The following is a 27481-nucleotide window of genomic DNA, read 5'->3' as shown; positions in this document are numbered from 1 at the left end:
CGCTCTGAGGCGGGCCCATTCCCGGTGTAATTCCCGGTGTTTATTCCCGGTGTTTATCCCCATTTTTTCCCATTTTTTTCCCATTTTTTCCCTCTTTTTCCCCTCAGCGTGGCAGCGCTCTGAGGCGGGGCCATTCCCGGTGTTTATTCCCGGTGTTTTTACCCGTTTTTCCCGTTTTTTCCCCAGCACGGCGGCGCTCTGAGGCGGGGCCCGCAGGCCCGGTGTAATTCCCGGTGTAATTCCCGGTTTTTATTCCCGTTTTTCCCCATTTTCCCCCTCAGCACGGCGGCGCTCTGAGGCGGGGCCCGCAGGCCCGGTGCCATTCCCGGTGTTTATTCCCGGTGTTTATTCCCGGTTTTTATTCCCGTTTTTCCCCATTTTCCCCCTCAGCACGGCGGCGCTCTGAGGCGGGGCCCGCAGGCCCGGTGCCATTCCCGGTGTTTATTCCCGGTGTTTATTCCCGGTTTTTATTCCCGTTTTTCCCCATTTCCCCCCCCCCAGCATGGCGGCGCTCTGAGGCGGGGCCATTCCCGCTGTGATTCCCAGTGTAATTCCCGGTGTTTTTACCCATTTTCCCCGTTTTTCCCCATTTCCCCCCCCCCAGCATGGCGGCGCTCTGAGGCGGGGCCATTCCCGCTGTGATTCCCAGTGTAATTCCCGGTGTTTATTCCCGGTGTTTTAACCCATTTTTCCCCATTTTCCCCCTCAGCATGGCGGCGCTCTGAGGCGGGCCCATTCCCGGTGTAATTCCCGGTGTTTATTCCCGGTGTTTATCCCCATTTTTTCCCATTTTTTTCCCATTTTTTCCCTCTTTTTCCCCTCAGCGTGGCAGCGCTCTGAGGCGGGGCCATTCCCGGTGTTTATTCCCGGTGTTTTTACCCGTTTTTCCCGTTTTTTTCCCCAGCACGGCGGCGCTCTGAGGCGGGGCCCGCAGGCCCGGTGTAATTCCCGGTGTAATTCCCGGTTTTTATTCCCGTTTTTCCCCATTTTCCCCCTCAGCACGGCGGCGCTCTGAGGCGGGGCCCGCAGGCCCGGTGCCATTCCCGGTGTTTATTCCCGGTGTTTATTCCCGGTTTTTATTCCCGTTTTTCCCCATTTTCCCCCTCAGCACGGCGGCGCTCTGAGGCGGGGCCCGCAGGCCCGGTGCCATTCCCGGTGTTTATTCCCGGTGTTTATTCCCGGTTTTTATTCCCGTTTTTCCCCATTTTCCCCCTCAGCACGGCGGCGCTCTGAGGCGGGGCCTGCAGGCCCGGTGCCATTCCCGGTGTTTATTCCCGGTTTTTATTCCCGTTTTCCCCCCCCAGCACGGCGGCGCTCTGAGGCGGGGCCCGCAGGCCCGGGCCATGCTCCGCATGAAGTCGGTGCTGCCGTACGCGCTGGGGGCGCTGGACTGGGACCCCCCGCACCTGCACAACCTCCAGCACTGCTACTGCTACTGCGGCGGGCCCGGACAGTGAGTGATGGCAATTCCCAAAAAATATATCCCAAAAAATTCCCAAAAATCCCCATCCAAATCCACCCGGAAACGGCCCCAAAACGGCCCCAAAACCTGCCCCAAAACTGGGACCCCCCGCACCTGCACAACCTCCAGCACTGCTACTGCTACTGCGGCGGGCCCGGACAGTGAGTGATGGCAATTCCCAAAAAATATATCCCAAAAAATTCCCAAAAATCCCCATCCAAATCCGCCCGGAAACGGCCCCAAAATGGCTCAGAAACTCCCAAATCTGCCCCAAAACTGGGACCCCCCGCACCTGCACAACCTCCAGCACTGACACTGTGCTGCGGCGGGCCTGGACAGTGAGTGATGGTCCCGAAAATCCTGGAATTCCCAAAAAAATATATCCCGAAATTCCCAAAAATCCCCATCCAAATCCGCCCGGAAACGGCCCCAAAACGGCCCCGAAACACCAAAATCTGCCCTAAATTCCCCCCTGCACAACCTCCAGCACTGACACTGCTACTGCGGCGGGCCCGGACAGTGAGTGATGGTCCTGAAAATCCCGGAATTCCCAAAAAAAATCCCAAAATTCCCAAAAATCCCCATCCAAATCAGTCCAGAAACGGCCCCAAAACGGCCCCAAAACACCAAAATCTGCCCCAAATTCCCCCCTGCACAACCTCCAGCACTGCCCCAAACTGCAGGGAGCCTGAGCAGTGAGTCACATTCCCGAAAATCCCAGAATTCCCCAAATTCCCCAAATTCCTGAATCCCAGCTGGAACCTGAAGATGCTCCTGGTGCTCCCTCCAAAACCCCCTGGAAAATCCTCTCAAATCCCCAAAAAACCCCCCCAAATCCCCCAAAAATCCCCCCAAATCCCCCCCAAATTTCCCCCAAAACCCCATAAAAACCCCATAAAATCCCCAAAATCCCAAAATCGCCTGAATTTGCCCCAAATCCCCCAGCTGGAACCTGCAGATGCTGCAGTGCCAGCGGTGCCAGCAGTGGCTCCACTGCTCCCAGGGCTCCCCAAAACCCCCAAAAATCCCTCCAAAAACCCCCAAAAATCCCCTAAAACTCCCCCCAAATCTCCCCCAAAATCGCCTAAAAACCCCCATAAAAACCCCATAAAATCCCCCAAAATCCCAAAATCGCCTGAATTTGCCCCAAATCCCCCAGCTGGAACCTGCAGATACTGCAGTGCCAGCGGTGCCAGCAGCGGCTCCACTGCTCCCGGGGCTCCCCAAAACCCCCAAAAATCCCTCCAAAAACCCCCAAAAATCCCCTAAAAATCCCCCCAAATCTCCCCCAAAATCCCCTAAAAACCCCATAAAAATCCCATAAAATTCCCAAAGTCCCAAAATCGCCGGATTTTGCCCCAAATCCCAGCTGGAACCTGCAGATGCTGCAGTGCCGGCGGTGCCAGCAGTGGCTCCACTGCTCCCGGGGCTCCCCAAAACCCCCAATAATCCCCCTAAAAACCCCCAAAATCCCATAAAAATCCCCCCAAATCCCCCCCAAATTTCCCCCAAAACCCCATAAAAACCCCATAAAATCCCCAAAGTCCCAAAATCGCCGGATTTTGCCCCAAATCCCAGCTGGAACCTGCAGATGCTGCAGTGCCAGCGGTGCCAGCAGTGGCTCCACTGCTCCCGGGGCTCCCCAAAACCCCAAAAATCCCTCCAAAAACCCCCAAAAATCCCCTAAAAATCCCCCAAATCTCCCCCAAAATCCCCTAAAAACCCCCTAAAAACCCTATAAAATCCCCCAAAGTCCCAAAATCGCCGGATTTTGCCCCAAATTCCGCAGCTGGAACCTGCAGATGCTGCAGTGCCAGTGGTGCCAGCAGTGGCTCCACTGCTCCCAAATCCCCCTAAAATCCCTCCAAAAACCCGCAAAAATCCCCTAAAAATCCCCCCAAATCTCCCCCAAAATCCCCTAAAAACCCCATAAAAATCCCATAAAATTCCCAAAGTCCCAAAATCGCCGGATTTTGCCCCAAATCCCAGCTGGAACCTGCAGATGCTGCAGTGCCGGCGGTGCCAGCAGTGGCTCCACTGCTCCCGGGGCTCCCCAAAACCCCCAATAATCCCCCTAAAAACCCCCCAAAATCCCATAAAAATCCCCCCAAATCCCCCCAAATTTCCCCCAAAACCCCATAAAAACCCCATAAAATCCCCAAAGTCCCAAAATCGCCGGATTTTGCCCCAAATCCCAGCTGGAACCTGCAGATGCTGCAGTGCCAGCGGTGCCAGCAGTGGCTCCACTGCTCCCGGGGCTCCCCAAAACCCCCAAAAATCCCTCCAAAAACCCCCAAAAATCCCCTAAAAATCCCCCCAAATCTCCCCCAAAATCCCCTAAAAACCCCTAAAAACCCTATAAAATCCCCCAAAGTCCCAAAATCGCCGGATTTTGCCCCAAATTCCGCAGCTGGAACCTGCAGATGCTGCAGTGCCAGTGGTGCCAGCAGTGGCTCCACTGCTCCCAAATCCCCCTAAAATCCCTCCAAAAACCCGCAAAAATCCCTAAAAATCCCCCCAAATCCCCCCCAAAATCCCCCAAAACCCCATAAAAACCCCATAAAAACCCCATAAAATCCCCAAAATCCCAAAATCGCCTGAATTTGCCCCAAATCCCAGCTGGAACCTGCAGATGCTGCAGTGCCGGCGGTGCCAGCAGTGGCTCCACTGCTCCCGGGGCTCCCCAAACCCCCCCTAAAATCCCTCCAAAAACCCCCAAAAATCCCCCAAACCCCCCCCCAAATCTCCCCCAAAATCCCATAAAAACCCGTAAAATCCCCAAAATCCCAAAATCGCCTGAATTTGCCCCAAATCCCAGCTGGAACCTGCAGATGCTGCAGTGCTGGTGGTGCCAGCAGTGGCTCCACTGCTCCCAAATCCCCCTAAAATCCCTCCAAAAACCCCCCAAAATCCATAAAAATCGCCCCAAATCTCCCCCAAAATACCCCCAAATCTCCCCCAAAATCCCATAAAAACCCTATAAAATCCCCATAAAAATTCCCCAAAGTCCCAAAATCGCCTGAATTGGCCCCAAATCCCAGCTGGAACCTGCAGATGCTGCAGTGCCGGCGGTGCCAGCAGTGGCTCCACTGCTCCCGGGGCTCCCCAAAACCCCCTAAAAACGCCCCCGATTTCCCCCAAAATCCCATAAAAATCCCATAAAAACCCCCTAAAATCCCCCAAAATCCAAAATCCCTGAATTTGCCCCAAATCCAGCTGGAACCTGAAGATGCTGCAGTGCCGGCGGTGCCAGCAGTGGCTCCACTGCTCCCAAATCCCCCTAAAATCCCTCCAAAAACCCCAAAATCCCCCCAAACCCCCCCCTAATCTCCCCCAGAATCCCATAAAAACCCCATAAAAATCCCCAAGTCCCAAAATCGCCTGAATTTGCCCCAAATCCCAGCTGGAACCTGAAGATGCTGCAGTGCCGGCGGTGCCAGCAGTGGCTCCACTGCTCCCAAATCCCCCTAAAATCCCTCCAGAACCCCCAAAAATCCCTAAAAATCCCATAAAAATCTCTCCCAAAATGCCATAAAAATTCCCCAAAATCGCCCCAAAATCCATAAAAACCCCATAAAGTCCCCCAAAGTCCCAAAACCGCAGGATTTTGCCCCAAATCCCAGCTGGAGCCTGAGGATGCTCCTGGTGCTCCCTCCAAAACCCCTGAAAAATCCCCCCCAAATCTCCCTCAAAATCCCCCAAAAAATCCCATAAAATCCATAAAAAGCCCCAAAATCCATAAAAACCCATAAAATCCCCCAAAGTCCCAAAATCGCCTGAATTTGCCCCAAATTCCCCAGCTGGAACCTGCAGATGCTGCAGTGCCGGTGGTTCCAGCAGTGGCTCCACTGCTCCCGGGGCTCCCCAAATCCCCCTAAAAACCCCCAAAATCCCCAAAAATCCCCCAAAACCCCCCCCAAATTTCCCCAAAATCCCCCCAAAATCCCATAAAAACCCCATAAAAATCCCCCAAAATCCCAAAATCGCCTGAATTGGCCCAAATCCCCAGCTGGAACCTGCAGATGCTGCAGTGCCGCGGTGCCAGCAGTGGCTCCACTGCTCCCGGGGCTCCCCAAATCCCCAAAAATCCCATAAAAATCCCCTAAAAATCCCCAAAACCCCCCCAAATTTCCCCCAAAACCCCATAAAAACCCCATAAGATCCCCCAAAGTCCCAAAATCGCCTGAATTTGCCCAAATCCCAGCTGGAACCTGAAGATGCTGCAGTGCCGGCGGTGCCAGCAGTGGTTCCATGAGGCCTGCACCCAGTGCCTGACGCGGCCGCTGCTCTACGGGGACAGGTCAGGAATGGGATTTGGGGGAAATTCCGGCCTTTTTGGGTTTTTGGAAATTTTGGGGTTTTCGGGTTTTCGGGTTTTGGGGTTTTGGGGTTTTTGGGGACATTTTTTATTTTTCGGGATTTTTTTGGGTTCTGCTGCTCTATGGGGACAGGTCCCGAACGGGGTTTTGGGGTCAATTCAGGCCTTTTTGGGGTTTTGGGGTTTTTGGGCTTTTGGGGGTTTTGGGGTTTTTGGGGACATTTTTTATTTTCAGGATTTTTTTGGGTTCTGCTGCTCTACAGGGACAGGTCCCGAACGGGGGTTTGGGGTCAATTGGGGCTTTTTGGGGTTTTTGGGAAATTTTGGGGTTTTTTGGGTTTTTGGGGTTTGGGGGTTTTTGAGGCTTTGGGACATTTTTGGTTTTAGGGACTTTTTGCTTCTCCTGCTCTACAGGGACAGGTCCCAAACGGGATTTGGGGTCAATTCCGGCCTTTTTGGGGTTTTGGGAAATTTTGGGTTTTTTCGGGTTTTTCGGGTTTTGGGGTTTTGGGGTTTTTTGGGGACATTTTTTATTTTCGGGATTTTTTTGGGTTCAGCTGCTCTATGGGGACAGGTCCCGAATGGGGATTTTGGGGGCAATTTTGGGGTTTTTGGGGTTTTTGGGACATTTTGGGGTTTTGGGGTTTTTTGGTTTTTGGGGGTTTTGGGGTTTTTGGGGACATTTTTTATTTTTCGGGATTTTTTGGATTCTGCTGCTCTATGGGGACAGGTCCCGAATGGGGGTTTGGGGTCAATTCGGGGCTTTTTGGGGTTTTTTGGGACATTTTGGGGTTTTTGGGGTTTTGGGGTTTTTGGGTTTTGGGGGTTTTAGGGTTTTTTGGGACATTTTTGGTTTTTAGGGATTTTTTTGGCTTCTCCTGCTCTACGGTTCAGGTGAATTCGGGGCAGATTTGGGGTGAATTTGGGAATTTTGGGAACATTCTTGGGGTTTTTTGGGGTTTTTGGCAAATTTTGGGGTTTTGGGGGTTTTTGGGTTTGGGGGTTTTTGAGGCTTTGGGGACATTTTTGATTTTTGGGATTTTTTGGGTTCTGCTGCTCTACGGGGACAGGTCAGGAATGGGGATTTGGGGTCAATTTGGGCCTTTTTGGGGTTTTTGGGGAAATTCTGGGTTTTTGGGGTTCGGGGACATTTTTTGTTTTTTGGGATTTTTTTGGCATCTCCTGCTCTATGGGGACAGGTCCCGAACGGGGGTTTGGGGTCAATTCGGGGCCTTTTTGGGTTTTTGGGAAATTTTGGGGTTTTTCAGGTTTTGGGGGTTTTGGGGGTTTGGGGACATTTTTTATTTTTCGGGATTTTTTTGGGTTCTGCTGCTCTATGGGACAGGTCCCGAACGGGGTTTTGGGGTCAATTCGGGGCTTTTTGGGGTTTTGGGGTTTTGGGGAAATTTTGGGGTTTTGGTGTTTTTGAGGCTTTGGGGACATTTTTGGTTTTTTGGGATTTTTTGGCTTCTCCTGCTCTACAGGGACAGGTCCTGAACGCTGATTTGGGGTCAATTCGGCATTTTTGGGTTTTGGGGAAATTTTGGGAAATTTTGGGGATTTTGGGGTTTGGGGGATTTTTGGGCTTTTGGGGGGGGTTGGGGGTTTTTGGGGTTTTGGGGCTTTTTGGGGTTTTTAGGATTTTTTGGGGTTTGGGGATTTTTGGGGGTTTTAGGGTTTTTTTCTGATCTTTTGGGGTTTTTGTCTGGGTGTTTTGGAGTTTTTCCCATTATTAGGGAGGGATTTTGGGGGGATTTGGGATGGATTTGGGGATGGATTTTGGGACGGATTTTGGATGGATTTTGGGGTGATTTTGGGTGGTTTGGGGTGGATTTGGGGTGGATTTTAGGGTGATTTGGGGAATCTGGATTGAGATTTTGAGGGGATTTTTTGGTGGTTTTGGGATGGATTTTGGGGTGGATTGGGGATGGATTTTGGGTGAATTTGGGGTGGATTTGGGATGGATTTCGGGTGGATTTTGGGGAATCTGGATGAGATTTTGAGGGGATTTTTTGGTGGTTTTGGATGGATTTTGGGGTGGATTGGGGATGGATTTTGGGTGAATTTGGGGTGGATTTGGGATGGATTTCGGGTGGATTTTGGGGAATCTGGATTGAGATTTTGAGGGGATTTGGGGATGAATTTTGGGTTATTTTGGGTGATTTGGGATGGATTTTGGGGGGATTTTGGGGTGGATTTGGGATGGATTTTGAGGGAATCTGGATGAGATTTTGGGGTGGATTGGGATGGATTTGGGGGGATTTTGGGGTAAATTTGAGGTGGATTTGGGGTGACTTGCGGTGTTTTGGGATGGATTTTGGGATGAATTTTGGGGAATTTGGGATGATCTGGGGTATTGGGATGGATTTTGGGATGGATTTGGGATGGATTTGGGGGAATTCAGGATGAATTGGGGAGATTTTGCGCTGGATTTTAGAGGATTTTGGGAGGGATTTGGGTAAATGTGGGAATTTTGGGTGAGTTTGGGGATGAATTTTGGGGTGATTTTGTGATGGATTTTCAGATGGATTTGGGGGGATTTTGGGATGGATTTGGGGTGGATTTGAAGATGGATTTTGGGTGATTTGGGGATGGATTTTTTGGGGTGAATTCAGGGAACTTTGGGGTTGGATTTTGGGTGAATTTTGGGGGATTTGGATGGTTTGGGGGTGAATTTCGAGGGGATTTGGGGTGATTTGGGGTGGATTTGGGGTGGATTTTGGGGGATTTTTGGGATGGCTTTGGGGTGCTTTGGGGATGGATTGGGTGAATTTTGGGTGATTTGGGGATGGATTTTGGGTGAATTTCAGGTGTTTTGGGGCGATTTTGGGGCAATTTCAAGGTACTTTTGAGACAGATTTTGGGTGGATTTGGGTGGATTTTGGGGATGAATTTGGGGTGATTTTGGGTGAATTTGGGGATGGATTTGGGGTGGATTTGGGGTGGATTTTGGGATGAATTTGGGGTGATTTTGGGTGAATTTGGGGATGGATTTGGGGTGGATTTGGGGTGGATTTTGGGGATGAATTTGGGTGGATTTGGGGGATTTTGGGTGAATTTGGGGATGGATTTGGGGTGGATTTGGGGGGATTTTGGGTGAATTTGGGTGGATTTGGGTGGATTTGGGGACATTTTGAGGTGATTTGAGATGGATTTTAGGGTGAATTTGGGTGATTTGGGAATGGATTTAGAGATGGATTTTGGGGAATTTGGGGGGATTTGGGGAGATTTTGGGGTGGATTTGGGGATGAATTTTGGGGTGGATTTTGGGATGGATTTTGGGGTGATTTTGGGGTGATTCCTGGTTGGATTTTGGGGTGGATTTGGGGCTGGATTTGGGCTGATTTCGGGGTGTCCTTGGGGGTATTTTGGGGTGATTCTGGCTGATTTTGGGGTTCCTTTGCAGGTTTTACATCTTTGAGTGCAGCGTCTGCCGGGGCGGGCCGAGAGCGTCGGAAGGCTGCCCCTGCGCTGGTGAGGGGGCACCAAAAACACCCAAAAACACCCCAAAAACACCCCCAAAAACACCCCAAAAACACCCCAAAAATACCCAAAAATACCCTAAAAATACCCCCCAAATACCCCCAAAAAATCCCAAAATTACCCCAAAAATATCCCAAAATACCCCAAAATACCCCCAAAATACCCCCAAAAATCCCAAAATTACCCCCAAAATACCCCCCAAAAATCCCAAAATTACCCCAAAAATATACCAAAAATACCCCAAAATACCCCAAAAATACCCTAAAAATACCCCCAAAATACCCCCAAAAATCCCAAAATTACCCAAAATTACCCCAAAAATATCCCAAAAATACCCCAAAAATACCCCAAAATACCCCCAAAATCCCAAAATTACCCCAAAAATTACCCAAAACATATCCAAAAATACCCAAAAAATACCCCAAAACCACCCCCAAATACCCCAAAAATACCCCAAACCAACCCCAAACCAAGCAAAACCACCCAGAACACCCCAAAAGCACCCAAAATACCCCAAAACCACCCAGAAACACCCCAAAAAATGCCCCAAATGTACCCACCCCCCCCAAACGAATCCCCCCCTTTTTTTGGTTTTTTTCCCCCCAGTTTTTCTTTTTTTTTTTTTTAATTTCTCCATTTTTTCCCCATTCCCCTGGGGTTTTTTTCCTATTTTTTTCCCAATTTTCCCCATTTCTGTAAATTTCCCCATTTCCTGTGTTTTTTCCCCCAATCCAGTCTGGCCGTGCCTCACCCCAAACCCTCCATTCCTGCCCCATTTTTCCATTTTCCCCCTTTTTTTCCCCATTTTTTCCCCAATTTTCCCCCCAATTTTCCCCCCTTTTTTCCCCCCTTTTTTCCCCCCTTTTTTCCCCCATTTTCCCCGTTTTTCCCCATTTTGTGAATTTTCCCGTTTTCCCCGTTTTTTGCCCCAATCCAGGGTCACCATACCTCATCCCAACTCTCCTTTTTTCCCATTTTTCCCCATTTTCTCCCATTTTTACCTGTTTTTTTCCCCCCATTTTCCCCATATTTCCCCGTTTTTCCCCATTTTGGAATTTTCCCATTTCCCATTTTTTGCCCCAATCCAGGGTGGATGTGGTGCACCCCAAACCCTCCATTCCTGCCCCATTTCCCCCATTTTCCCCCCATTTTTCCCCAATTTTTCCCCCATTTTCCCCCTTTTTTCCCCCATTTTCCCCCATTTTCCCCATTTTTGTGAATTTTCCCGTTTTCCCCATTTTTCGCCCAAATCCAGGGTCACCATACTCCTCCCAAACCCTCCATTTTTCCCCATTTTCTCCAATTTTCCCCTGTTTTTTCCCCCATTTTCCCCGTTTTCCCCCCTTTTTCCCATTTTCCCCATTTTTGTAAATTTTCCCATTTTCCCATTTTTGCCCCAATCCAGGGAGGCCTTGCCTCACCCCAAACCCTCCATTCCTGCCCAGTTTTCCCCCATTTTTCCCCGTTTTTCCCCATTTTTCCCCCTGTTTCCCCTTTTTGTGAATTTTCCCGTTTTCCCCGTTTTTTGCCCCAATCCAGGGTCACCATACCTCATCCCAAACCCTCCTTTTTTCCCCATTTTTCCCCATTTTCTCCCATTTTTACCTGGTTTTTTTTTCCCCATTTTCCCCCATTTCCCCCCATTTTCCCCATTTTCCCCCATTTTTCCCCATTTTTGGAAATTTTCCCATTTTCCCCATTTTTTGCCCCAATCCAGGGTGGATGTGGTGCACCCCAAACCCTCCATTCCTGCCCCATTTTCCCCCCATTTCCCCCCCATTTTCCTCACTTTTCCCCATTTTCCCCTCGTTTTTTTCCCATTTTCCCAGTTTTCCCCCATTTTTGTTAATTTTCCCATTTTCCCTGTTTTTTGCCCCAATCCAGGCTGGCTGTGCCTCACCCAAACCCTCCATTCCTCCCCCATTTTCCCCCATTTTCCACCATATTTTCCCCATTTTCCCCCATTTCCCCCAATTTTTCCCCATTTTCCCCCAATTTTCCCCAATTTTCCCCCATTTCCCCCCATTTCCCCCCATTTTCCCCCCATTTTCCCCATTTTTGTGAATTTTCCATTTTCCCTGTTTTTCACCCCAATCCAGGGTCACCATACCTCATCCCAAACCCTCCTTTTTTCCCCATTTTTCCCCATTTTCTCCCATTTTTACCTGTTTTTTTTTCCCCATTTTCCCCCATTTCCCCCCATTTTCCAATTTTCCCCCATTTTTCCCCATTTTGTGAATTTTCCCATTTTCCCCATTTTTTGCCCCAATCCAGGCTGGCCATGCCTCACCCAAGCCCTCCATTCCTGCCCATTTTCCCCCGTTTTCCCCCATTTTCCCCCATTTTTCCTCCATTTTTCCCCGTTTTTCCCCGTTTTCCCCATTTTTGTAAATTTTCCCATTTTCCCAATTTTTGCCCAATCCAGGGTGGACGTGGTGCACCCCAAACCCTCCATTCCTGCCCCATTTTCCCCCATTTCCCCCCCATTTTCCCTCATTTTTCCCCCATTTTCCCCCCGTTTTCCCCATTTTTGTGAATTTTCCCATTTTCCCCGTTTTTCACCCCAATCCAGGCTGGCTGTGCCTCACCCCAAACCCTCATTCCTGCCCCATTTTTCCCCCATTTTCTCCATTTTTCCCCATTTTTCCCCATTTTCCCCCATTTCCCCTCATTTCCCCCCATTTTCCCCCATTTTCCCCCCATTTTCCCCATTTTTGTGAATTTTCCCGTTTTCCCCGTTTTTCGCCCCAATCCAGGGTCACCATACCTCATCCCAAACCCTCCATTTTTCCCATTTTCCCCTGTTCTTTCCCCCCATTTTCCCCCATTTTTGTGAATTTTCCCGTTTTCCCCATTTTTCGCCCCAATCCAGGTCACCATACCTCATCCTAAACTCTCCTTTTTTCCCCATTTTTCCCCATTTTCTCCCATTTTTACCTGTTTTTTTCCCCCCATTTTCCCCATATTTCCCCGTTTTTCCCATTTTTGTAAATTTTCCCATTTTCCCCATTTTTTGCCCCAATCCAGGGTGGACGTGGTGCACCCCAAACCCTCCATTCCTCCCCCATCTTCCCCTCATTTTCCCCCCATTTTCCCCATTTCCCCCCATTTTTCCCCCATTTTTTCCCCGTTTTCCCCATTTTTGTTCATTTTCCCATTTTCCCCATTTTTGTGAATTTTCCCGTTTTTCCCCATTTTGTGATTTTCCCGTTTTCCCCGTTTTTCGCCCCAATCCAGGGTCACCATACCTCACCCCAAACCCTCCTTTTTCCCCATTTTTCCCCATTTTCCCCAATTTTCCCCCATTTTCCCCATTTTCCCCATTTTTGTGAATTTTCCCGTTTCCCCGTTTTTTGCCCCAATCCAGGGTCACCATACCTCATCCCAAACCCTCCATTTTTCCCCATTTTCCCCCATTTTCCCCCATTTTTTCCCCATTTTCCCCCATTTTCCCCCAATTTTCCCCCCAATTTTTCCCCCAATTTTTCCCCCCTTTTTTCCCCATTTTCCCCCATTTTCCCCATTTTGTGAATTTTCCCATTTTCCCCATTTTTCGCCCCAATCCAGGGTCACCATACCTCATCCCAAACCCTCCATTTTCGCCCATTTTCTCCAATTTTCCCCTGTTTTTTCCCCCCATTTTCCCCCAATTTTTCCCATTTTTCCCCCATTTTCCCCCATTTTTCCCATTTTTGTCAATTTTCCCGTTTTCCCCGTTTTTCTCCCAATCAGGGTGGACGTTGCCCACCTCCTCCTGTACCACCTCAGCGTCTGCTGCAAGAGGAAATATTTCGACCTGGAGCGGGAGATCCTGCCTTCGCCAACTCCAACTGGGACGCGCTCAGACTTGGCAGGTGGGCACGAATTGGGGGGAAAAAACGGGATTTTGGGAAAAAATGGGGAAAATTGCGATTTTGGGGGAAAAATTGGGATTTTTTTGGGGGAAAAATGGGGATTTTTTGGGAAAAAATTGGGATTTTGGGAGAAAAATCGGATTCTGCCCTTGGCCAACTCCAACTGGACGCGCTCAGGCTCGGCCAGGTGGGCACAAAATGGGGTGAAAAAACGGGATTTTGGAAAATGGGAAAAAATTGGGAAAAATTTGGGATTTTTGGGGGAAAAATTGGGATTTTTGGGGGGAAAAATCGGATTCTGCCCTTGGCCAACCCCAACTGGATGGCTGAAAATGGGGCAAAAAACGGCGAGTTTGGGAAAAATGGAGAAAAATGGGGGAGAAAATCGCGATTTTTGGGGGAAAATTGGGATTTTTTGGGGGAAGAATCGGATTCTGCTCTTGGCCAACTCCAACTGGGACGCGCTCAGGCTCGGCCAGGTGGGGCTGAAAATGGGGTGAAAAACCGGGATTTTGGGGAAAATAGGGAAAAAATTGCGATTTTGGGGAAAAATTGGGATTTTTTGGGGAAAAATTAGGATTTTTGGGAGAAAAATTGGGATTTTTTGGGGGAAAAATCGGATTCTGCCCTTGGCCAACTCCAACTGGGATGGGTGAAATGGGGCAAAAAACGGCGAGTTTGGGAAAAATGGGAAAATGGGAAAAAATTGGGGGGAAAATTGGGATTTTTGGAAAAATTAGGATTTTTGGAAAAAATTGGGATTTTTGGGGTAAAATCGGATCCTGCCCTTCGCCAACCCCAACTGGACGCGCTCAGACTCGGCAGGTGGGCACGAATTGGGGGGAAAAAACCGGGATTTTGGGAAAAATGGGAAAAAATTGGAAAAATTTGGATTTTTGGGGGAAAAATTGGGATTTTTTGGGGAAAATTGGGATTTTTTGGGGTAAAATCTGATTCTGCCCTTCGCCAACTCCAACTGGGACGCGCTCAGGCTCAGCCAGGTGGGCACGAATTGGGGTGAAAAAACGGGAATTTGGGAAAAATGGGGAAAATTGAGGAAAAATTTGGGATTTTTGGGAAAAAATTGGATTTTTTTTTGGGGAAAATTGGGATTTTTTGGGGTAAAATCGGATCCTGCCCTTCGCCAACTCCAACTGGACGCGCTCAGACTTGGGCAGGTGGGCACGAATTGGGGGGAAAAAACGGGATTTTGGGAAAAAATGGGGAAAAATTGCGATTTTGGGGAAAAATTGGATTTTTTTGGGAAAAAATAGGATTTTTGGAGAAAAATTGGGATTTTTTGGGGAAAAATCGGATTCTGCCCTTGGCCAACCCCAACTGGGACTCGCTGCGCCTTGGGCAGGTGGGGCCAAAATGGGGTGAAAAACCAGGATTTGGGAAAAATGGGGAAAATTGAGGAAAAATTTGGGATTTTTGGGAAAAAATTGGGATTTTTTGGGTAAAATTGGGTTTTTGGGGTAAAATCAGATTCTGCCCTTCGCCAACTCCAACTGGGATGCGCTCAGGCTTGGGCAGGTGGCACAAAATGGGGTGAAAAACCGGGATTTTGGGAAAAATGGGGAAAAATTGCGATTTTGGGAAAAAATTGGATTTTTTGGGAAAAAATGGGATTTTTTGGGAAAAAATTGGGATTTTTTGGAGAAAAATCGGATTCTGCTCTTGGCCAACTCCAACTGGGACGCGCTGAGACTCAGCCAGGTGGGCACAAAATGGGGCGAAAAAACGGGATTTTGGGAAAAATGGCAAAAATTGCGATTTTGGGGGAAAAATTGGGATTTTTGGGGGAAAATCGGATTCTGCTCTTGGCCAACCCCAACTGGGACGCGCGCTGAGACTCGGCCAGGTGGGGCTGAAATGGGGCAAAAAACCGGGATTTTGGAAAAATGGGAAAAAAATTGCAATTTTGGGGAAAATTGGGATTTTTGGGAGGAAAAATGGGATTTTTTGGGGGGGAAAAATTGGGATTTTTTGGGGGGAAAAATCTGATTCTGCCCTTGGCCAACTGCAACTGGGATGGGTGAAAATGGGGCAAAAAACGGCGAGTTTGGGAAAAATGGGAAAATGGGAAAAAATGGGGGAAAAAATAGCGATTTTGGGGGAAAATTGGGATTTTTTGGAGAAAAATTGGATTCTGCTCTATGGCCAACCCCAACTGGGACGCGCTCAGACTTGGCCAGGTGGGGCTGAAAATGGGGTGAAAAAATGGGATTTTGGGAAAAATGGAAATGGAAAAATTGGGGGAAAATGGGGATTGGGGTTGGGGAGAAAGGAAAAAAATTGGGGAAAAAAATCTGAGTTTTTGGGCAAAAATTGCAATTTTTTTGGGGGAAAATGTGATTTTAAAAAAAATCGCGATTTTTGTCAGAAAAATTCCGATTTTGGGGAAAAAAGTGGTGATTTTTTTTTGGGGAAGAATCTGAATTTTTGGAGAAAGAATGGTGGGTTTGGAGGGGAAATCCAATTTTTGGGGAAAAATCAGGATTTTTGGGGAAAAACTTTGATTTTTTGGGGGGAAAAAGCAGCAGGAAAATGGGGGAAAACCACGGGATTTTGGAAAAATGGGGATGGGGGGAAAGGAAAAAATTGGGGGAAAAAATTGAATTTTTTGGGAAAAATTGGGATTTTTGGGGAAAAAATTTGATTTTTTTGGGAAAAAGTGTGGTTTTGGGGAAAGAATCGCGATTTTTGAGGGGGAATCCAATTTTTGGGGCCAAAAATCTGATCTTGTGAGAAAAAAATTGTGATTTTTTTCAGGAAAAGAATCTGAGTTTTTGGGAGAAAAAAATTTAATTTTGGGGGAAAAAGTTGCGATTTTGGAGGACAAAAATTGATTTTTTTGGGGGGAAACATCTGAATTTTGGGGGGAAATTGCTCTTTTTTGGAGAAAAAAAAATTTGCAACTTTTAAGGGGGGAACCTCCTTGTGGGAAAAAATTCCCATTTTGGGGGAAAATGTGATTTTGGGAAAATTTCTGATTTTGGGAGAAAAACCGAATTTTGCAGAAAAAATTCTGATTTTTGTGGGAGAAAAAAAGGCAATTTTGGGGAGGGGGAAATTGCTGATTTCTGGGGAAAATTTGTGATTTTGGGGGAAAAAAAGCTTATTTTGGAGGGAAAAAAATCTCAATTTGAGGGGGAAAATTTGCTGGTTTTTGGGGGAAAATTCTCGATTTTTGAGGGCAAAAATTGCTTTGGGGGAAAATTTGCGAGTTTTGGGAAAAATTCTGATTTTGGGGGGGAAAAATTCGGGGTTTGGAACCCCAAAAATGGGATTTTGACCCAAAAATGGGGATTTGACACCTGAAATTGGATTTGACTCCAAAAATGGGGATTTGGGTCCAAAAATTGGATTTTGGACCAAACAAAAGGGAATTTCTACTCAAAATATTTGGGTTTGTTCCCAGAATTTGGATTTGGACCCCAAAATTTGGGATTTGGGTACGAAAATTGGGACTGCACCCTAAAATTTGGGGGTTAGGCCCAAAAAATGGGAATTTGCCCCCAAAAATTGGAATTTGGACCCAAAAAAGAGAATTTCTACTCCAAATATTTGCGTTTGGACCCCAAAATTTGGGATTTCGACCCCAAAAATGGGGATTTGGCTACAAAAAAATTGGGATTTTGGACCGAAAAAAAAAAATTGGAATTTCCACGGAAAATATTTGGGTTCGTTCCCAGAATTTCGGGATTTGGGTCCCAAAATTTGAGATTTGGATCCCAGAGTTTGGGGTTTGATCCCAGAATTTGGGGTTTGGATCCCAGAATTCGGGGATTTGGCCCCGATTTTGGGTTTTTCCCCCAATTTGGGTTTTTTCCCCCCAATTTTGGTTTTTTTCCCCCCGATTTTGGGGTTTTTTTTCCCCCGATTTTGGGTTTTTTCCCCAATTTTGGGTTTTTCCCCCCAATTTTGGGATTTTCCCCCCGATTTTGGGGTTTTTCCCCCCGATTTTGGGGTTTTCCCCCGATTTGGGTTTTTTCCCCCCCGATTTTGGGTTTTTGCCCGATTTTGTTGTTTTGCCCTAAATCCGGGTTTCTGTCCCCAATCCCGCCCAGCTCTCGGCCACGCGCGCTCGCAGCGCTACGGGCGCCTCCTGGGGGCGCTCAGCACCCACAAGGACAGGTCAGGATGGGGAGCCCCAAAACAGCCAAAAATACCCCAAAATACCCCAAAATCCCACCCAAAAAACCCCAAAAATCCACCCCAAAAAACCGCAAAATCCCACCCAAAAAACCCACCCCAAAAAAAAACCAAAAATCCACCCCGAAAAACCCCAAAAAACCGAAAATCCCACCCAAAAAAGCCCGAAAAACCCAAAATCCACCTCAAAAACCCCACCCAAAATCCCACCCCCAAAAAATCCAAAATCCTAACCCAAAACACCCAAAAAACCGAAAATCCCACCCCAAAATCCCACCCCAAAAGAGCCCAAAACCCACCCCAAAAAAACCCAAAATCCCACCCAAAATCGCACCCCAGAAAACCCAAAATCCAGCCCAAAATACCCCAAAAAACCCAAAACCCACCCCAAAAAACCAAAAACCCAAAATCCCACCCAAAATCCCACCCAAAAAACCCGAAAATCCACCCCAAAAGACCCCAAAAACCCAAAATCCCACCCATAAAACCCAAAAAACCGAAAATTTCCCACCCAAAATCCCACCCCAAAACCCCAAAATCCACCCCAAAACACCCAAAAAACCCCAAAACTCAACCCCAAAAAACCCAAAAATCCCACCCCAAAACATCAGAAAAACCCCAAAATCCCATCCGAAAGACCCCAAAAACCCAAAATCTCACCCCAAAAGAGCCCAAAAAACCCCAAAATCCCACCCCAGAAAACCCAAAAATCCACCCCAAAATACCCCAAAAAACCGCAAATCCCACCCAAAATCCCACCCAAAAAACCCAAAATCCCACCCCAAAATACCCCAAAAAAACCCAAAATCCCACCCCAGAAAACCCAAAATCCCAACCAAAAAGACCCCAAAATCCCACCCCAAAATACCCAAAACACCCAAAATCCACCCCAAAACCCCCAAAAAACCAAAAATCCCACCCCAAAAGAGCCCAAAAAAACCCAAAATCCTACCCAAAATCCCACCCAAAATCCACCCAAAAAACCCGAAAATCCCACCCCAAAAGACCCCAAAAACCCAAAATCCCACCCCATAAAACCCAAAAAACCGAAAATCCCACCCAAAATCCACCCCAAAACCCCAAAACCCCACCCTAAAACCCCCCAAAAAACCCAAAACTCAACCCCAAAAAACCGAAAATCCCACCCAAAATCCCACCCCAGAAACCCCAAAATCCATCCCAAAAGAGCCCGAAAACCCAAATCTCACCCCAAAAAACCGAAAATCCCACCCAAAAACCCCAGAAAACCCAATATCCCACCCCAAAAGATCCCAAAAACCCAAAATCTCACCCATAAAACCGAAATCCCACCCCAAAACCCCAAAATCCCACCCAAAATCCCACCCCAAAACACCCAAAAAAACCCAAAACCCAACCCCGAAACTGGCAGGGACCCCCAAAACCAGGGGGGGACCCCAAAAACGAGCAGGGACCCCAAAACCAGAGAAAACACCCCAAAAATCCCACCCCAAAAATCCCACCCCAAAAATCCCCTCAGACCCCCCAAAATCCCCTCAGGACCCCCCCAAATCCCCCAATCCCGATTTTTACCCCCCAAATCCCCCAGGACACCCCAAAATCTCCCAAATCCCCCCAATTCCCCAAATCCTCCCAAATTCCTCCAGGACCCCCTCAAATCCCCCCAATCCCCAGAAATCAACCCCAAAATCCCAAAACCCCAAAATCCCATTTCTGCCCCAACACCCCCAAAACCCCACAAAAATCCCCCGAAATCCCCACAAAATCCCACAAAATTCCCACAAAATCCCCCTAAAATTCCACAAAATCCCGAGTTTTTCCACCAAATCTCCCTAAAATCCCCCCAAATTCCCCCCAAATCCCCCAGGACCCCCCGAAATCCCGATTTTCCCCCAATCCCGATTTTTCCCCCAATCCCGATTTTTCCCCCCAATCCCGGTGTTTCCCCATAATCCCGATATTCCCCCAATCCCAATGTTCCCAAATCTGCATATTTTTCCCCCAAATCCCCATGATTTCCCCCAAATCCCGATTTTCCAATTCCCGCTGATTTTTCCCCCAAATCCCGATATTTTCCCCAATCCCGCTGAGATTTTCTCCCCAAATTCCGCTGATTTTCCCCTAATCCTGATTTCCCCCTCAATCCCGCTGATATTTTCCCCAATTCCCGCTGATTTTCCCCCAAATCCCCTTGATATTTTCCCCAATTCCGCTGATATTTTCCCCAATCCGATTTTCCCCAATCCCACTGATTTTCCCCCCAAATCCCGCTGATATTTTTGCCCAATTCCCGTTGATATTTTCCCCTAATCCCGATATTTTCCCCCCAAATCTCGCTGATATTTTCCCCAATCCCGCTGATATTTCCCCCCCCAATCCTGCTCCTGTTTTCGCCCAATTTCCGCTGATTTTCCCCAAATCCCGTTGATTTTGCCCCAATCCCACTGATTTTCCCCAATCCCGATTTTCCCCAATCCCGATATTCCCCAATCCCACTGATTTTCCCCAATCCCGATATTCCCCAAATCCACTGATTTTTCCCCAATCCCGCTGATTTCCCCAATCCCGATATTCCCCAAATCCCACTGATTTTTCCCCAATCCCGCTGATTTTCCCCCCTCAATCCCTCTGATATTTTTGCCCATTTCCTGCTGTTTTTCCCCAATCCCGTTGCTATTTTCCCCAATCCCCGCAGTTTTTCCCCAATCCTGCAGTTTTTCCCCAATTCCCGCTGCAGTTTTTGCCAATCCCGTTGATATTTTCCCCAATCCCTGCAGTTTTTCCCCAATCCCACTGATATTTTTTCCCCAATCCCGTTGATATTTTCCCCAATCCCGTTGATATTTTCCCCAATCCCACTGATATTTTTTCCCCAATCCCGTTGATATTTTCCCCAATCCGTTGATATTTTTTCCCCAATCCCGTTGATATTTTCCCAATTCCCGCTGCAGTTTTTCCCAATTCCCGCTGATATTTTCCCCAATCCCGTTGCTGTTTTTCCCCAATCCCGTTGCTATTTTTCCTCCCCTCAGTCCCGCTGCTGTTTTTTCCCCAATCCCGTTGATATTTTCCCCAATCCCGCTGCAATTTTCCCCAATCCCGTTGCTATTTTCCCCAATCCCGCAGTTTTTCCCCAATCCCGCTGATATTTTCCCCAATCCCGTTGATATTTTTCCCCAATCCCCGCAGTTTTTCCCCATTCCCCGCTGTTTTTCCCAATTCCGCTGGTTTTTCCCCATTCCCGTTGCTATTTTTCCCCATTCCCGCTGCTGTTTTTGCCCAATCCCGCTGCAGTTTTTCCCAATTCCCGCTGGTTTTTGCCCAATCCCTCAGTTTTTCCCCAATCCCGCTGTTTTTCCCCATTCCCGCTGCAGTTTTTCCCCATTCCCGCTGCAGTTTTTCCCCAATCCCGCAGTTTTCCCCATTCCCGCTGCAGTTTTTCCCCATTCCCGCTGCAGTTTTTGCCCAAACCCCGCTGTTTTCGCCCCAGGTTCGTGTCGGGCCGGGAGATGAAGAAGCGCCGGGGCCTCTTCGGGCTGCACAGCCGCGCCCCGCCCCCACTGCCCCCCGCCCTCACCCAGCGGGCCCCGCCCGGCCCCGCCCCCGGCCCCGCCCCCAGGGACCGCCCCGAGCCGGCCCCGCCCACAGGGACCGACCCGAGCCCGGCCCCGCCCCCAGGGACCGCCCCGAGCCCGGCCCCGCCCCCAGGGACGGCCCAGACCCCGCCCCCAGCCCGCCCCAGGGACCGCCCCGAGCCAGGCCCCGCCCCCAGGGACTTACTCGGCCCCGCCCCAGGACCAGCCCGGCCCCGCCCCCAGAGACCGCCCCGCCCCCAGCCGGGGCGGGACCAGGTGAGGGGGGGGGGGAAGGTGGGGGGGGGAGATTTGGGGATTTTTGGGGGGAATTTTTGGGGAGATTTTGGGGATGTTGAGGGGATTTGGGGGGGTTTGAGGAATTTCTGGGGGGATTTTGGGATGTGGAGGGGATTTGGGGGGGTTTTGAGGAATTTGGGGGGATTTTGGGGATTTAGGGGCATTTTTAGGGGGATAGCTGGGGGATTTGGGGGGGTTAAAGGGGGATTTTAGGGGGGGATTTGGGGGGAATTTGGGGTTCGGGGGATTTTGGGGCATTTTGGGAGGGTTGGGGGGATTTGGGGGAATTTGGGGAGGATTTTGGGGGTCCTGGGGCGACTTATGAAGGATTTAAAGGGGAATTTTGGGGGGGATTTTGGGACAATTCCGGGCTGTTTTGGGGCTCCCCTCCCCCATTCCCATCGGGGGGGTCCCAAATTTTTTTGGGGTCCCCCCCAACCCCTCCCCTGCCCCTCCCCCGCAGCCTCTCGGAAGGGCGGGGCCAGGGCGGGGCCCGGCGGCGCCCCTCCCCCCGCGGCTCCCAGGTGAGACCCCAAAAAACCCCAAAAAACCCCAAAAAACCCAAACAATCCACCCCCAAAAATCCCCAAAATCCAAAAAGAAATCCCCAAAACCCCAAAAAAATCCCCTCAAAAATTAAAAAAAAAATCCCAAAAAAACCCCCAAAATGCCCCCCCAAAAAGCCCCAAAAAATCCCCCCAAAATCCCAAGAAAACCACCAAAAAACAAAAAAAATCCACCAAAAATTCACAAGAAAAACCCCAAAAAATCCCCCAAAAAAACCCAAAAAATCCCCGAAAAAAACAAACAAAAAACCCCAAAAACCCACATAAGCCCCTCAAAAATCCTAAAAAAATCCCCAAAAAACCCTCAAAAAAACCACCCCAAAAATTCCCAAAAACCAAAAAATCCCCCCAAAAAAACCACAAAAATCCCAAAAACTCCCAAATCCCCCCCAAACCCCGCCAAAAAAACCCGCAAAAAAGTCCCAAAAAAACCCCAAAAAATCCCCAAAAACCAAAAAAAAATCCAAAAAATCCCCAAAAAATCCCCAAAATTCCCAAAACCCTCAAAAGTCCCAAATCACCCCCAAAAATCCCCCAAAAAATCCTCAAAAAACCCTGAAAATCCCCCCAAACCCCGCCAAAAAAAACCCCAAAAAGTCCCCAAAAAACCCCAAAAAACCCCAAAAAACAAAAAAAAACCCCCAAAAATCCCAAAAACACCCCCAAAAATCCCCACCAAAAAATCTTCAAAAAACCCAAAATCCCAAAAATTTTAAAAACTCCAAAAAAAACCCTGAAAAATCCCCCAAAAAACCAAAAAAAAAAACCCCAAAAAATCCCAAAAAATCCCCAAAAACCCCAAAATTCCCCCAAAATCTGGGGGGGGAGTCCCAAACCCCCCCTGAATTTGGGTCCCCCCGTGCCAGGCCCCCCCGGCGGCTCCGGCGGCGTCAGGAGGAGCCGGGCCCGGGCAGTGCCCAGGTGGGGACGGGGGGGGTTTGGGAACATGGGGGGGTTTGGGGGATTTGGGGATTTGGGGGTGATTTGGGGATTTGGGAACCTGGGGGGGTTTGGGAACCTGGGGGGTTTTGGGGGATTTGGGAACTTGGGGGGATTTCGGAACTTGGGTGGGTTTGAGAACCGGGGGGGATTTGGGGGCATTTGGGGGGGTTTGGGGATTTTGGGGGGATTTGGGAACTTGGGGGAGATTTGGGGCATTTGGGGGATTTGGGAACATGGGGGGGTTGGGGGATTTGGGGGGATTTGGGAACCTGGGGGGATTTGGGAACTTGAGGCGGGATTTGGGAACTTTGGGAGGGATCTGGGGATTTGGGAACTTGGGGGGTTTGGGAACCGGGGGGGTTTGGGAACTTGGGGGGATTTGGGGGGATTTGGGATTTGGGAACTTGGGGGGATTTGGGAACTTGGGGGGGTTGGGGGATTTGGGGATTTTGGGGAATTTGGGGGGGATTTGGGGATTTTGGGGGATTTGGGAACTTGGGGGGATTTGGGAGATTTGGGGATTTTTGGGGGGATTTGGGGGATTTGGGGGGGGATTTGGGAATTTGGGGATTTTGGGGAATTTGGGGGGGATTTGGGAATTTGGGGATTTTTGGGGGGGTTTGGGGATTGGGGGATTTGGGAACCAGGGGGGGTTTGGGAACTTGGGGGGGGGATTTGGGAACATGGGGGGGGATTTGGGGGATTTGGGGGGATTCGGGGATTTTGGGGAATTTGGGAACTTGGAGGGGATTTGGGAACTTGGGGGGATTTGGGGATTTGGGGGGGATTTGAGAGCTTGGAGGGGGTTTGGAACCTGGGGGGGTTTGGGAACCTGGGGGGATTTGGGAACTTGGGGGGATTTGGGGGATTTGGGGATTTGGGAACTTGGGGGGATTTGGGAACTTGGGGGAGATTTGGGAACCTGGGGATTTGGGAACTTGGAGGGGATTTGGGGGATTGGGGGGATTTGGGGATTTGGGAACTTGAAGGGGATTTGGGGGATTTGGGAACCTGGAGGGATTTGGGGGGATTTGGGGATTTTGGGGAATTTGGAATTTGGGTGGGTTTGGGAACCAGGGGGGATTTGGGAACTTGGGGGATTTGGGGATTTGGGAATTTGGGGGGGATTTGGGAACCTGGGGGGGTTGGGGGATTTGGGAACCTGGGGGGATTTGGGGATTGGGGGGGATTTGGGGGATTTGGGGATTTGGGGATTTTTGGGGGATTTGGGAACTTGGGGGAGATTTGGGGGCATTTGGGGATTTGGGAACCTGGGGAAATTTGGGGGATTTGGGGGGGATTTGGGGATTTGGGAACTTGAAGGGGATTTGGGGGATTTGGGAACCTGGAGGGATTTGGGGATTTGGGGGGGATTTGGGAACTTGGGGGGATTTGGGAGCTTGGAGAGGATTTGGGAGCTTGGAGGGGATTTGGGGATTTGGGGATTTGGAGGAAATTCTGGGGATTTGGGGAATTTTGGGGGATTTGGGGATTTGGAGTAAATTCTGGGGATTTGGGGAATTTTGGGGGGCAATGGGGCGGTTTAAGGGGAATTTTGGGGGAAATTTGGGGCTTTTGGGGGTGCTCGGGGGCATTTTGGGGGGAATTTGGGGATTTTGGGGAGATTTGGGATTTGGGGGGAATATGGGGAAAATTTGGGGGATTTGGGGTTTTTGGGGGGGGATTTTTGGGTGGATTTTGGGTGGATTTGGGTTTTTTGGGTGGGTTTTGGGGTGGATTCTCATTGATTTGGGGTTTTTGGGGGTCTCTCCCCAGCCCCCCCATCCGGATGTTCGCCTCCTTCCACCCTCGCAGAGCCCAGGTGGGACTGGGGGGACTGGACAAACTGGGACAAACTGGGATAAACTGGGACCAAACTGGGAGGGACTGGGATCAAACTGGGAGGGACTGGGATCAAACTGGGATCAAACTGGGACAAACTGAGACAGGCTGGGATCAAACTGGGACAAACTGGGAGGGACTGGGATCAAACCGGGATCAAACTGGGATCAAACTGGGACAGACTGGGAGGGACTGGACAAACTGGGATCAAACTGGGAGGGACTGGGAGGGTCTGGGATCAAACTGGGAGGGACTGGGATCAAACTGGGACAAACTGGGATCAAACTGGGGGGGACTGGACAGACTGGGACAGACTGGGATCAAACCGGGACCAAACTGGGAGGGACTGGGAGGGACTGGGATCAAACTGGGACCAAACTGGGCTCAAACTGGGAGGGACTGGGCTCAAACTGGGAGGGACTGGGATCAAACTGGGAGGGACTGGGATCAAACTGGGAGGGACTGGGAGGGACTGGGATCAAACTGGGAGGGACTGGGACAAACTGGGATCAAACTGGGACAGACTGGGAGGGACTGGGATCAAACCGGGATCAAACCGGGATCAAACTGGGAGGGACTGGGATCAAACAGGGTGGGACTGGGACAAAGTGGATCAAACTGGGATCAAACTGGGACAGACTGGGAGGGACTGGGATCAAACTGGGAGGCACTGGGAGGGGCCCACACTGGGCCCAACTGCTCTGTACTGGTCCATACTGGTTTATACTGGTCCTTACTGGTTTGTACTGGTTTATTCTGGTCCATACTGGTCCTTACTGGTCTCTCCCTCCCCCAGCTCTCCCAGGCCGGACCCGGAGCCCGAGGCCCCGCCCCCCTCGCAGGCCCCGCCCCCTGGCCAAGCCCCGCCCCCCCGTGTCCTGGCGCGCCGGGTGACGCTGGACGGGACCGTTCAGTACCTGCTGGAGTGGGGGGGCGGGGCCGGGCTCTGACCACGCCCCCAATCCCACAGGACCCCGCCCCAAACATTTTGGGGGTCAGGTCCCAAAAACCCTGAAATTTTGGGTGGAAAATCTTAATTTTTGGCACTTTAGGGGAGATGTAAAGGACAAATAGGGGAGGGGCGTGACCCGCGTGGGGCGGGGCCACCTCTGACCACGCCCCAAATTTTTGGGACACGCCCCTTCCAGAAATTGGGGATCCCAGCCAAAACCCCCAAAATTTTGGGTGGAAAATCTTCATTTTTGGCACTTTAGGGGAGATTTAAAGTGGAGGTCGGGGCGTGGCCTCCTCTGACCACGCCTCGATTTTTAGGGACCCCACCCCCAAATAATTTTGGGATACCAGCCCAAAAACCCCAACATTTTGGGTGTAAAATCCTAATTTTTGGCACTTTAGGGCAGATTTAATGGGAGAGAAAGAGAAGGGGCGGGACCTGCAGGGGGCGTGGCCACCTCTGACCACGCCCCCAAATTTTGGGGATATTTCCCAAAATTTTTGGGGCCCCAGTCCCAAAAGCCCCTAAATTTTGGGTAGAAAATCTTTATTTTTGTCACTTTAGCAGAGATTTAAGGGGGAAAAGGAAAGGGGCGTGGCATGGAGGGGGCGTGGTCAGCTCTGACCACGCCCCCGCTTTTAGGGACACACCCTCCAACTATTTTGGGGGTTCCAGCCCCTAAAATCCCCAAATTTGGGATAAAAATCTTATTTTTGTCACTTTAGAGAGAATTTAACAGGAAAAAAGAGGAGGGGCGTGGCCTTGAGGGGGCGTGGCCTCCTCTGACCACACCCCCAAACTTTAGGGACCCCCTCCAAATAATTTCAGGGTCCCAGCCCCAAAACCCCAAAATTTTGGGTGGAAAATCTTTATTTTGTCACTTAGAGATTATTTAAAGGGATTAAAAGGGGGCGTGGCTAGAGGGCCTAGAGGGGCGTGGCTTCCTCTAACCACGCCCACAATTTTTAAGGGGAGACACCCCCCCCAAAATTTTGGGGTCCCCAAAACCAAAGACCCCCAAAATTTTGGGCTGAAATCTTCATTTTGGTCACTTTGGAGCAGCTGAGGAGGGGGCGGGGCCTCCTGTGGGGGCGTGGCCTTCTTAGGGCCCCTCCCCCAAATTTTTTTGGGGGACCCCTCCCCCACCCCCCAGCCCCTCCCCGACCCCAAAGCCCCAAATTTGGGGTGGAAATTTTGGATTTCCCCATTTCCGGGCGGATTTGGGGTGGGCGTGACCGGATGGGCGTGGCCTAACTGGGTGTGGTCGAGTGGGCGTGGTTTGTGGGCGTGGCTTCACCCCCTCCTCCAATAAACGGCTCCAGCAGCGGCTCTGCGCCATTTTTTTGTGGGAGTTTTGGGACTTTTTGGGGGGATTTTGGGAGATTTTGGGGGATTTTTTTTTTAATATTTTTGGGAGATTTGGGGTTTTTTGGGGGGGGGTTCTGGGGGATTTTTGGTGGGGTTTTGGAGAAATTTTTGGATTTTTTGGGGGATTTTTGGGATTTTTTCGATGGCGTCGTTAGGGGATTTTTTGGGAGGTTTTGGGATTTTTTTTCGGGAGTTTTGGGGGATTTGGGGTTTTTTTCAGGGGGAATTTGGGGGGATTTTCGAGAGGTTTAGGGAGGATTTTGGGAGGATTTTTTGGGGGGGATCGTTGGCGAATTTTGGGTTTTGTTGGGGGGTGGTTTTGGGGTTTTTTTTTGGGCTGTTTTTGGGGTGTCTCGGGGGGGATTTGGGGTGGTTTTGGGGCAGTTTTTGGGGTGGTTTTGGGGCAGTTTTTGGGGTGGTTTTGGGCTGGTTTTGGGGTGGTTTTGGGTGTCTCATGGGGAGGATTTGGGGCTGGTTTTGGGGCGCTTTTTGGGGTGTCTCATGGGGATTTTGGGCCGTTTTTTGGCTGGTTTTGGGTTGGTTTTTGGGGTGGTTTTTGGGGTGGTTTTGGGTGCCTCGGGGGGGATTTTGGGCTGTTTTTGGGGTGGTTTTGGGTGTCTCAGGGGGGGATTTGGGGCTGGTTTTGGGGCGGTTTTTGGGGTGTCTCATGGGGGAATTTTGG

General features: G+C 49.7%; 1 protein-coding gene across 1 annotated transcript in view; it reads left to right on the top strand.

Moving 5' to 3' along the window:
• The window catches only part of LOC129134577 (PHD finger protein 1-like), a 44028-nt gene extending 17727 nt beyond the window's left edge, over positions 1–26301 (top strand). Inside the window, 11 exon segments of the mRNA XM_077191068.1 lie at positions 1305–1453; positions 5667–5762; positions 9187–9224; positions 9227–9254; positions 12996–13075; positions 13078–13113; positions 13543–13596; positions 17191–17257; positions 20745–21054; positions 24450–24456; positions 25008–26301. Of these exon segments, the coding sequence (XP_077047183.1) occupies positions 1305–1453; positions 5667–5762; positions 9187–9224; positions 9227–9254; positions 12996–13075; positions 13078–13113; positions 13543–13596; positions 17191–17257; positions 20745–21054; positions 24450–24456; positions 25008–25426 (1284 nt within the window). The 3' untranslated portion in view covers positions 25427–26301.
• Positions 26302–27481: the final 1180 nt, after the last annotated feature.

Source organism: Agelaius phoeniceus, chromosome 27 (genome assembly GCF_051311805.1).
Source record: "Agelaius phoeniceus isolate bAgePho1 chromosome 27, bAgePho1.hap1, whole genome shotgun sequence".
Taxonomy (NCBI): Eukaryota; Metazoa; Chordata; class Aves; order Passeriformes; family Icteridae; genus Agelaius; species Agelaius phoeniceus.
Note: the sequence above shows the minus strand (reverse complement) of the source record. Positions and strands in the feature narration are given on the sequence as shown.